Genomic DNA, 12757 nt, shown 5'->3' on the forward strand with positions numbered 1-12757 from the left:
GACGTTTTGTACTCAAACTTATTTATAGAAATGGAATTTACTTTTCTATATTTGTTCACTCTCTGTTTATTACGCATGAGTAGCTAAATCTGTTAAATGGGTTGAGAAACACTTAGCTAGCATAACTGGGGATCTTCATTCTATGCGATTATCTTGTATTATGTATACTTCATTTGTCCATTAGAGATACTCGGGAGGGTAATCTAAGGACAGGATCTAGGCTTGGAAAAAGTCAGGTTAGAATCTAGGCTCGGGAGAGTCAAATTAGAATGCATAATCAAGAGATAAGAGCTTAGGAATAACACTGTATGCTTTAAACGCATCACATGCATCCTATAGATAGGATATGATTGTGTGCAGTCACCTTGTCTTTGTGTGCATCTTGCATCATTGCATAGGGAAAGAGTAGAGACTTAGGAATAAGCTCTATGGACATTGTTGCATTCAACACATGCGTCCTAGACTTAGGAGCACCGCATTTGCATTGGAAAATGATTTGTTGTTGCATGAGTGTAGCATGATCGCATAGTTTGACGCATGCCCAGGAAACACTAGCTAAAGACCTTCTCAACCCGTTCCTCTACATACTCAGTGTATCTACCGCATAATCGAACTTTTCTCAAATCCGCCGCATTTATTTATTTTATCACCGTAAACAACTACTGTTTTATTTGTTTACCGCAAAGTCTTCTGAGAAATTACCACCGCATATTATTTTCCCAAGTCCCTGAGTTTGACCTTAGACTTACCAGGAAACTCAGTGGAGTTTATACTTGGATTTCACTGAGAAAACTTGTTGCTCAACGCATTTCCATCACCACATCTCATTCCATATTTTCACTTCATAAAATAACCCATCAAACACCTCTCAGGCCAAGAGAAGGTGTGTGACGCCACATCATTCAAGTCCCGGAATCAGCCCTTAAGGGAGCTATCTATCTACTTACCCCTGCCTCGGGGAAGGAGTGAACTCTATCTTGTGTAGCTGAGTTCCCAGCTCCCAAATCAGACGAATCTCCAAAATGGTAGGTTTGAATCGGCGACCTGGCCACTCGCACCCATACAAATCAAAGAACCGCCCTCAATGGCAAGAGTTCTCAACTCACTCAGGATTGAGGTCATGCTACCTATAGTTATCCTAGTGAAGTGAAGTCTCTGTCATAAATGGTGTTATATAACGAGACGTTAACACTTCGTGGTCAGGTCTTATACAAACTCTTTGTATAGGACGCCCCCGCTCGCATGTCCTCAACACGAATGATCAGGATCAAATCATCTGTGACAAGTCATAACACTTGTGACCATTCCACAAAGCGGACCGCATCCGTAGCATTACCAAGATAAGGTTTCCCTTCTATATCCATATACTACATACCATTTTGGTCACTCAAGACATGATCCATTTGTATGTCACATACATGCTTGAGTCACATATAGATAACCAGGGATTTTATGTTTATTGGTTTGTGGTAAAGCAAATAAAACAAGTAAATGAGCAAAAATACAAGCTGTGAAGTAAATATCATATATTAACAACACAAGCGCTCGTACAAACTGTTTATAAACTACAGGACACGAGATTTTAGGACAACAACCCCAACATCCAATCCCTCAAATAAGTGATATACTTGATCAATTTGGAAGAACATTGATCTTTTCTAAAGTGAACTTGAAGAGTGGATACCACCAAATACATATAAGGTCAGGAGATGAGTGGGAAACGCCTTTAAGACCAATGAAGGATTGTTTGAGTGGCTAGTTATGTCATTCGGATTATCAAATGATCCAAGCACCTTCATAAAACTTATGAATCAAGTACTTCATCCTTTCCTTAACAAATTTATCGTAGAGGAACATTGATATTTTCTAAGGTGGACTTGAAGAGTGGATACCACCAAATACGTATAAGGTTGGGAGATGAGTGGAAAATGGCCTTCAAGACCAATGAAAGATTGTTTAAGTGGCTAGTTATGCCACTCGGATTAACAAATGCTCCAAGCACCTTCATAAGACTTATGAATCAAGTACTTCATCCTTTCCTTAACAAATTTATCGTAGTGTATTTTGACGATATTATGGTGTATAGCAAAAACTTTGAGGAGCATTTACAGCACCTTCAAAGCTTATTTTAAGTCTTAACAATAGAGAAGTTATATGTCAATCACAAGAAGTGTCTTTTTCTTGTGAAGGAGACTGCATTCCTTGGCTTACTAATTGGCCAAAATCAAATTGAAGTTGATCCAATAAGATTGAAGCTATTACTCATTGGCCAACACCTTGCTCGATAAAAGAAGTCAAGCTTTCCTTGGCTTGGTATCATTCTACAGAAAATTTATCAAAAATTTCAACTTCATTACAGTCCCCATCACTGATTGTTTAAAGAAGGGAAATTTCAAATAAGACAAAAATCAGTAAGATGGTTTTGAGTGCATTAAAAAGAAACTCAGCTCCAACCATGTTTTGAAGTTACCCAATTTCTCAACTCCATTTGAAGTGACTGTGGATGCATGTGGCCTAGGAACTGGTGGTGTTTTATTTCAAGAAGGCCACCCAATTGAATATTTTAGTGAGAAACTCAGCACCTCAAGAAAAACGTTGAGTACCTATGGACAAGAATTATATGCTCTTGTTAGAACCCTCAAACAGTGGGAACATTACCTCCTTTCCAAGGAGTTTCTTTTACTAACAAACCATTTTTCATTAAAATTCTTACAATCTCAAAAGAACATAAGTCGCATGCATGCAAGGTAGATCTCATTCATACAATGGTTTGACTTTGTGATCAAACATCAATCGGGCAAAGAGAATAAAGTTGTTGATGCCCTAAACTTAAAAGGCCTAATACTCACTACTTTAGCTAGAAGTGACTGTTCATTCTCACTTTCCATAATTATACGAGAATGACCAAGATTTTGCAGAAATTTGGTACAAAAATATACTCATTTTTTGAATACTAAAGACTTCCATGTTATGGATTAATTCCTATTTAGAGGAGAACAACTTTGTATCCCTCACATTTCTCTTTGAGAAGCTCTTCTAAAAGAAGCTCATTCAGGAGGCTTGGCTAGACACATTGACCAAGACAAAACATTTGAAATAATGTCAACTCGATTTTATTGGCCACAACTTCAACGAGATACAAATAACTTTTTTAAAAGATGCTCCATTTTCCAAAGAGCCAAAGGCACAAGCACTATATTCACCACTACCTATACCTTCAACCATCTAGGAGGACTTGTCCAATGATTTTGTGCTTAGATTACCAAAGACACAAACAGGGTATCATGCAGTAATGGTGGTAATGGATCACTCCAGCAAAATTGCTCACTTCCTTATTTGCAAAAAGACAAATGATGCAATCTACATAGCTAATCTCTTCTTTAGAGAGATTCTTTGACTTCATGGAGTGCCTGAATTTATTGTATTAGACAAAGACGTGAAATTCCTTAATCATTTTTAGCATACCCTATGGAAGAAGTTTGATACTACGTTGAAATTTAGTACTACTACACACCCTCAAACTGATGATCAAACAAAAGTTACCAACCAAACATTGAAAAATATTATATGTTGTCAATGGCTCAAGACCAAAAAAATAGGATTTGTCCCTTGCTCAAGCAGAATTTGCCTTTAACAACATGAAGAACAGATCAACGGAAAGTTGCCTCTTTGAAGTCATACACACCAAAACTCCTAGACTTACTTTTGATCTTGCCAACTTGCCCTCTTCTGTGGATATTAGCATTGAAGTCGAGCACATGGCTGAGAGAATTGAAGAACTACATAAAAAAAGTCCATTATCACTGGAAAAAAAACCACCTTGTCGTATAAGGAAGCTAAGGATAAGTCTAAAAGAGAAGTTAATTTTGAAGGCAATTTTGTGAGATCCCACTTACGCAAAGCTCGTTTCCCTACAAAAATCTACAACAAGTTGAAAGATAGGCAGCTTGGACATTCAAAGTATTGGAGAAGTACCACATTGAGTTACCAACAGATTTGTTCTAATTTTCAACATAGTTGATTTGAAGCCATATCTTGGTCCAGATTATTTCCATTTGGCCTTGTAATCTCCTTGGGGATGAGTCGAATTTTATTGTAACAACTTTTCCCTTATAAGTTATAAATAATGACTTCCTCTCTCATTTTGAAAAGAGAATCATTTTGATTTTTTTTATTTAAAAAAAAAAAATGGGACTTTTGGCATTACATGACTTTTTATCTTATAAATTCTTAGTTTTTATATTTACTGGACCAATGACATTTGACTTTTTTTAAATAGATCTACTTTATAGATAATAAAAATCTAGAATGTTATCACACACAAAATTCAATTTTGTCCAATAAATTAATAAATTTAATCTTTCAAACATGTCGTTAATATACACTAAATTCATAGGCCTATTAGAACTAAAAGTTCAAGAGCTAAATTCGTAATTTCCTTGAATTAAATTAAGTAAGAACTAGTGAATCAAATATAATCAAACCCAAGTAATGAACCATCTTAAATACATTTCTTTTAAAAGATAATACTATTACATTACAAATGCACATTAAAAGAAAAATAAGGAATTTAAATCTACCAAACTCTACCACCTAGGGAGAAAGAAAAAAGGAGCAATATATTTGTTCAAATGCTCAGGCTAAAATACGGTTACCTTTGTGATCACTCGTCAAGAGCCAATCACATCCCTACATCACACCTAGCGCATAATTTACAATTCTGGCATTGCTCAAAATATGGGCCCTTCACAAGATCACAGGCCCAATTTAACAAGTGGGCCAGAATATCTTCAAGATGTAAATCAACTTTCTGGCCCCAATTGCATCTCCCATGGTCTAAAAATAATACCACAACATAGCCACTACCAATCATCATAAATATAGACTGGAGGGGCAAACAATTGGTGTAAATAATGGGGGATTTGAGAAGTGAGAACTACACATTAAAAGTTACAGAAGGTGGGAGTGGATGAACAAAATGACACTCATTAACATTGCTAATGCTTCCATAGTTAGTGATTGAATGAGCTTATCTCGGGTCGAGCCGCTCACGCTCAACTGCCCTGCATTGACAAACTCGTTCTTCCCAGATGTGACTGACACATTTACAGCTTGAGAACCTGGAAATGAAGTTTGTTTTCACAAAATGAAACTCCATTAAAGTAGTTCAATGGGGTTGTACAGATTTATTATACACACTGACTTGTATGTTCAACTTACAATCATAGTTTGCCCACCCAATTCGCTGGCGAGCCAGATCATATACAAATATCTTATCTTTCATAACAAGATCTGCAAGACGAAGGCACGTCAAATGAGGCTCAATGATTAAGCACACATACTGCATGCACATTGATTCGAGGTGTTATGTACTAATGAACTGTAAAATCCTACATAATAGCAGGTGCAATATGGTTTTTACAAGTTGGAGCATTTGGTTACCCAAGATGTGGCAGATATTCACATTCAAAAAAAGAAGTCAAGTTCAGGGACTAACCTCCTAAAATCGTTACTCCTTCCTGAACTTTCTGAAAACCAATACACCACAATGCAGCACCATCCTGCAAGGATAGACCAATATCAAATATTCCTACATGATCCATGTTAAATCACGGATCTACCTAAAAACTTAAGCAAATGGATTAGGGTAAATTCTTGAAAATTTGTCAAAGGCCCAACAAATGAAATTCAATATTAATTGGGGATGAAATAACTTTACAAGGTTCGAACTCGAGACCTCCTATTCTCTAAATCATCAATCAACTCAAAAGTTTAAGCTAATGGGTTATGGTAAATTTAATATTATATCAACACTTTAACAGTCGGTACATAATTGAAGGAACGAATCTCAAACAACTTACATAAAAGCCAAGATGCATAAGATATTCTTCAGGTTTTAACACCATAGATGCACTGCCCGCGAAGTTTAAGCTAACCAGAGGAAATATCTCGCCTACACTGGACATAGAAGGAATTTTGCCCCATTCAATTCCTGGGTTAGTTGAAGATCAAATTACACCCCTTCTGATATAGTTAGAAGTAGAGACAAACCTGGTGGATACTAGATAACACTGGTTGCCCTTTGAAATAGTAGGAGTTACGGATTGGGAAACAGCAGCAGTTATCTAAACAAGTCAAAAGAAAAACACATGCTGATTAGTTGCATGTATATGACAATTAGAATTTTCGTTACACCTTATCATTACAAAAGTTCTTTCATTGTGACCTTTAACCTTTAAAATGGGTATAAAAACAATTCTTTTGAAATCTTTTTCCCTCAAAATGAGTGAAGGAATTTGACATGGCAGCAGAGTTTGAACTCGGGGAGAAAACTTACAGCGTTGACAAATGGAGTATAAGCTTCTTCGACAAGGTAAGCCAATGTTGTTCCAGAGTCTACAATAGTACCTCGATTGATTGATGTTGCAAACACAGATGGATCAATCGGCAGTGTCTGCCCATTGACAGCTATGCTTTCTAGATATAAGTTATAGTGAGGCCTGATATTTGAAACACAGTTAAACTTTCAACAGAAGTACTACATTTGTCTATTAACAGAAGCACAAATGTGAAATAAAAGCCTGAAACAGGTGAACCGTGCAGTTGGATGCCAACACAAATTCATAACTTTGAAAGGAAAGGTCATAGCCAGTATAAAATAAAAGTTTAAATTTACTACTTCCTAGATTCAAAGTAAGGATGGGATCATCTCTCAATTATACGAAGGAAAGACGTTGGAAGGGAGATGCTTCCAAAACAAAACAACCATCAAAGCACAAACATTTATGACAAAGGAAATTCTATAAGTAGCTCAAGGGTTCCAAAAAGAAAAAACAGTAATGAAGCACATTCGTTAAAAAAAATGAATTCAATAGATAAAAATTAGTCGCAACTTTTTTACTCAGGTTTTTTCAGTTGTAAACTATCAATTTTTAGGCTTCTGAGATATCAAATTCTTACTGAATATAATTTGAATGCCTCTAACATTGACAAACTATTCTATGAAGAGATGATCCTATTTTTACATTTTTACTTTGGCATATTAAATTAACAAAGCTATAGAAAAAGAAATTATGAAGGTGGACATACTGAGAGGGCACAAGTGGACTATACACAATGCCTGGCTCCAAAACCTCACCAAGAACCAATATACCACCACCATTTCCTTCTCCCTTTAAACAATGGGAAAATACTTTGGGGGTTATCCCTCGAGCTGACAACTGTGATATGACAGACAAACCCCCAGGGCCAAATCCAAAAATGCCATCTATTGCATGGTCTGATTTTGTCAAGTCTCCTGACTGATAGGTGCTACAACTGCATTTATAGATTCATATGATGCTTTCAGCATTTTCCCAAAAGTGTAAAAATAGATTCATATCTGCACTGAGCTAGAAGGAAATATATTGAGACCATCCCGGAGGATATGTTATATTTGGTATCAAAACATAAGTGTGGTTTGTGGTGTGATGAGATCATGAGACAAACATTAAACTCATATTCTTCTTCATGTGCAGAGACTTAACAACGGTCATAATACGACAATTAGCATGACCATGACAAAAAAAAAAAAAAAAAGAAAAAAAAAAGAAATTTGTTAAAAGTAGATTCTGTTGGAAAGTCCATCCAACTAGAAATATTTTACATGGTAAAATAGTTATTTTATCCTGATGGAGTCCATTTGAATTAAGCGAGTTTAGTTAGGCAGTTCAAAAAGTAAAAATTGTGCTCACCCAACTCACCCAAAAACAACAGTAGTTGAAGAGTTGGCAATCATAGAATGTCCCATGACCATGTCAAAGTACATGGACTCGGATACATAATAACCTGACGTTCCACTTCCATCACCATACTGAAAGGTGTAACTGCATTGATTACTCTGAGTTAAACACTGTGTTGCAGTTGTTTGGAATGCAGAATTGCATATTGGGTCAGAACAGGAGATAAGTGAAGAACTTGATGAACTCGAAGCATCAAAGAAATTTAGTTGAATCTGCACAGGGTAAACTAAAATAAGGACTTTAACATGGGGGCCATGGGACAATTTGAAACTAGCAAAAGAAGATATAAAAAGAATGACTCTTACGCCAAGTCCACTTGATCTGGGGCAGCCATTGCAGGAATTGCAGTTGACCCACAATATATCGCTTCCAGTGTCGATCTGCACCGTAAATTCCATTGGGGGAGTGCCTAATTTGACTTTGGTAAAGTAAAGCCTGAACAAGCCATTAACAACAAAATAAAAAGTTCACTCAGTGCATGGATGGGAGTGATTTTGAAATGTTTAAAATCACTCCAAAAATACCCTTGATCACTTAAAATCAATTCCATGTTTAATTTTATACTTTTAAACGCACTGTAGCATCCACATGAAATATTTAAATAGAATAAGAACAAGAAGAACCAAATAAAGAATTAAAGTAGCATTTATTATGACTTCCCTGTTAGACCAACAGAAGCAAAAGCAAAAGGAGAATATAAAGCTTTTTTTTCCAGTTTCAAGTCAATAATATCAATTCTTCCATCATTCCTTCGTTTTCTTTGGCCTAATTCCATACCTCCCTTCTCTTTCTCGCTCACTCACTCCTGAACGACCTACCAGCCGCTAAACAGAGTATCACAGGAACGAAAACATCACAAAACACAGAAATCTATTATAATCCAAGAAAAGCACAACAATCCTAGAGAAGACAATTTACGAACACACCCACCTGCTAAAAACAACAAAAATTTAAAGAAAATTGAGATAAAGAGCAAACAGTACCCGACGAGCAATGGATCGGAAGAACCTTCGACTGAGAAGTCGACAACACCTTGCAAGATTCTGGCATGCCTGACTCGGTCCCGAGCTCTGAGGGTTTCGAGTTGGACAGGGGGAGAAGAAGGGAAGGCCCTGTGCAGAGAGAGAAGTGGGACGGGGAAGCCGCAGTAAACCACCGTCGCCGGCAGAACAACGGATGCTGCTACGGCCAAGATCAAGGACGAGAAGACCCGCATTTCGGTGAAATTTTGTGGGGTTTTGAATTCTCAAATGGGAAGATTTATGAGCAAAGATCAAGTTATGGGTTTGATTATTCTACACATTGCAGTGGAGTTGGGAGAAAATTTTTGGTTTTGAATTAACAAATAAAGTTCGGTTTATAAAGCTTAAGCTTTTAAACCGCCATGGATCTGCTCCAGCATGTACAATCCACAGGCACTCGAAAATGAATGTGAAAAGTCGAAACTACCCCTTTCTTTTGTCTATTGATATAAATTTATATTATATGCTTTAAATTTCATTTTGGTTGTACTTGTAGCTGTAGCTGATTATTTAACTTTCTAAAGGTCAAATTTGGGTCTTTCCCAAAAGAAAATGTCAAATTTAGGCATTAAACTTTATATGATTCTTCTGTTGTTCTCCATGAACATAAACTATTAAAATATTTATGTTGGTCTCTCGACTTTAAAATTAAAGATATTATAATTCTTTTATTTGTTTCTTTTTTAACAACTTTTTTTTAGTATAATAAATTTAAAAGGTGAGAATTTGACCTTTGATCTCGAATAAAAGATATATGTTAATTATCAATAAAATATGTATATTTAAGTTGGTTCTTTTAATAAATTGATAATATAACTTTAAATGTGTATATATTAACGTATTCACGTGAGTATGTATCTATTGTTTTTGTTTACTCAAAAGGTTATAAATGTTAAACCCTTAATTATTTATTTGAAAAAGGATGAAAATTATGGTTATATATATATATATATATATGTGTGTTGTTTTTTAACTTGGGCTAAACTTAGTAATTTTCAAAATAAACAGGGAGTTAAATGGAGACCTTGAATCTTTGAAATGGTAGATCTAATTAGAATTTGACAGTAAAAAGCGTGTAGTTTTAGTGTAAAAAAAATCAAAACAAATAAAAAATTTAAAATACCATTTTGGTTCATATACTTTCAAATTTATTTAACTTTAGTCGCTATACTTTTAAATGTTTGATTTTAGTTCAAGTATTTTCAAAATCTTATATTTAGTCTAATTTTTTAATTTGACTAAATAACAATAATAATTTATATGCATGACAATGTAATATGAGAACGTGATTTCAAAATTTATGGTGAAAATATAATATGGAAACGTGAAAATAACAAAATACTTTTCAAAAGAAGTTAACAATAATAGGCCATTGACTACTTTAAGATTTATTGAAAGTATAAAAACTAAAATTATACGTTTAGAAGTATAAGGATTAAAATCAAATATATTGCAAAGTATATGGACTAGAAGCTATATCTTAACCTAAAAAAAATCATTTTGGTTACCTTTCTATTTTAATTTATTTACTTTTAATTGTCTAATTTTAGTCTCCATACTCAAAAAAATTTTAATTTAGTCCTTTTAAATTATATTTTCTTTAATCAATTGAACAATAATAATAAACTTTAATGAAGCAAAAAACACTACGTGAGATATTTTCAAATTTTATAAGAAATACTAGTGACTACTATTATTATTATTATTATTATTATTATTATATTGAGGAAATCAACCCAAAACTAACGAAGTAAACTAATTTTAAACTTTATTGAAAGTACTAAAATTAGAATTAGACCATTGAAAGTATGAAACTGAGATGGAGCGGAATCTAGAGTGCATTACTCGAATGATTCTTTTTCTCATGAATATTTCTAAGAGTTTTTTACTTCATTACTTCAATTTGATCTCAAATAGTTCTAAATGTTTCAATTTAACTTCGATTTAATTTTAATTTTAAAATTTTTAATTTAATCTTAGAAATCTTTTCTAAATATTTTTAAGTACATTTCTCGACATTTTTAGCTATAATAATAATAATAATAATCTAGTACATCTATTAAATTTTAGTTTGTCGTATCGAACTATAATTTAACTAAAATCATGAATATATCCTTGAAACTTAGGGATTAAATTCATATCTTCACCTTTTTTTTAAGTTACAATGTAAATATAAGATTAGAATTTGGTTCTACAACTTCTTAACAAGTATTTTTACTAGATATCATGTTCAAACAAATAAATTATATCTAACTTGCATTCATTTTGATAATGCCTACAAATTTGTGGTATTGAAGTGAGATTTAATGTAGGACACTAAGTTGCAAATAATAAATATTTTTAATATAAAACTGATTAATTAGTCATCATTTTTTGACGATATGTTTTTAACCTAAATAATTAACGTATTTTTTAATTATTTTTTAGTTCAATAGATATGTAGTATTTGGATTAATTAAGCCTTCACTCTTATATTATAAATTATGCTTATATCGTATGATCGGCATACCTTAAAATTTTGAAATTATACCTTTTGACAGAGGAGATTTAAAATCATGCATTATATATTTATTACGAAATCATGTGTTTGTCCTTAAAATCTTCATTTCCATTTTACTTTTGTCCCCAACTTACTAAGGTTACATTTTGTTCCACAAATTTTTCATTAATCATTTAACTTATAAAAATATTAAACTTTTATTTCTAAAAAATAAAAAAGTTTAAATTTGTTTTCGAACCCAACCTTTACCCTATTATTTATGGTTTTAAAATTCATATTCATACGGACAAATTCGTCCGAGTAAATGAAAGAAAAAAATATGTCGATATCATATTTCTATTAAATAGTTTCTTATTTTTTTTCTTTTTTTTAGTTCAACAGTTTTTATTTAGAGGGAAAAAAAAACAACATAGAAAATGATTTTGAACTTTCATATTCGGAAACCAAAATAAAATTCAGGTTAAAGTGGTCATGTACTTTGGAGTTAGTTCAATTTTGATCCCAAATACTTTTAAATGTCTAATTTTAATTTATGTATTTTTAATAAGTCTTAAATTTAGTCCATCAAAATTAATTTTAATTCATTTTAGTTAATGATAATAATAATTTTCATATAATAAAATACAATATGTGAATATATTTTTAGTGAAAATATTAATAGATAATAAAAAAAAACAAAAATCAACCGTAAATTAGCAATAGGGATTTAATTTTAGATTAGTTAAAAGATAATTATTTTAAATGATAAAACTGTTTGAAATAAATATATCAAAATGTTACTGTCTAATGATGATAAATATCGATAGATGCTGATAAATGGAGTAAAATAGTATTTTAACCCAAAATGTAAGTTAAAATAAAAATAACTATTCTAATATGAACGGTCCAACCAATCCAATATTGGTCTATTTTATATTAGCTCAATTATTGGAGGTGTCTATTTTAATTTACTTTGTTATAAAGTACGAATGAAGTAATTTAATCACTTTCCCCAACTTATGAAAATATCCAAACTTTTATTTGTCTTCTTGCTCTTGTTTCCGACAATGTGGATTTTTCTTTTCTTTTTCTTTTTTTTTCATCTTAAAAAATCGTTTTAGTTGCATATATTAAATAAACCATAAATTTTTAGATTTGTGTATACTTAGATACGAGTTTTATTAAGTTTTATATTAAATAGTTCTTAAACTTTTAAAAAAGCCTATATCATATCATATTTTTGTTAGTCAATTATTGAATCAGAATCTAATTATAAATTTATACAAATTTTATTGAACAATATTAGCACTTAAATAACCAAAAAGGAAGTTACAGAAAAACGAACTTACAACAATACTCAATTAATAAAAGAATAAAATATTAATTCCATATATTTTTCCTAATATCAACTCATGGTCAAACAAGTATATAGACCATTTAAACGTGTTTTTCAAATCTCGAAAATTTAAAATATA

The 12757-nt window shown here is 32.6% G+C and overlaps 1 protein-coding gene across 1 annotated transcript; it reads right to left on the bottom strand.

Annotated features, from left to right (window-relative positions):
- Positions 1-4489: 4489 nt before the first annotated feature.
- Positions 4490-9134, bottom strand: LOC120089922 (aspartic proteinase 39). The gene is made up of 10 exons (XM_039047364.1): positions 8765-9134; positions 8087-8216; positions 7743-7993; positions 7090-7317; positions 6338-6500; positions 6052-6125; positions 5862-5958; positions 5498-5561; positions 5221-5292; positions 4490-5120 (listed from the first exon to the last, which is right to left on the bottom strand). Exons 1-10 carry the CDS (start codon positions 8995-8997, stop codon positions 4951-4953), a joined length of 1482 nt encoding a protein of 493 aa, XP_038903292.1. The 5' UTR covers positions 8998-9134; the 3' UTR covers positions 4490-4950.
- Between the last annotated feature and the right edge of the window lie 3623 nt (positions 9135-12757).

The sequence above is a fragment of the Benincasa hispida genome, chromosome 11 (assembly GCF_009727055.1).
Source record: "Benincasa hispida cultivar B227 chromosome 11, ASM972705v1, whole genome shotgun sequence".
NCBI lineage: Eukaryota > Viridiplantae > Streptophyta > Magnoliopsida > Cucurbitales > Cucurbitaceae > Benincasa > Benincasa hispida.

Coding starts and splice junctions, on each gene's coding strand:
- LOC120089922 (XM_039047364.1), bottom strand. CDS start 8,997: ATGCGGGTCTTCTCGTCCTTGATCTTGGCCGTAGCAGCATCCGTTGTT. Junction 6,501..7,089: donor AGTCCACTTGTGCCCTCTCA/GTATGTCCACCT, acceptor TTCAAATATCAG/GCCTCACTATAACTTATATC. Junction 5,959..6,051: donor TGTTATCTAGTATCCACCAG/GTTTGTCTCTAC, acceptor TTCTATGTCCAG/TGTAGGCGAGATATTTCCTC.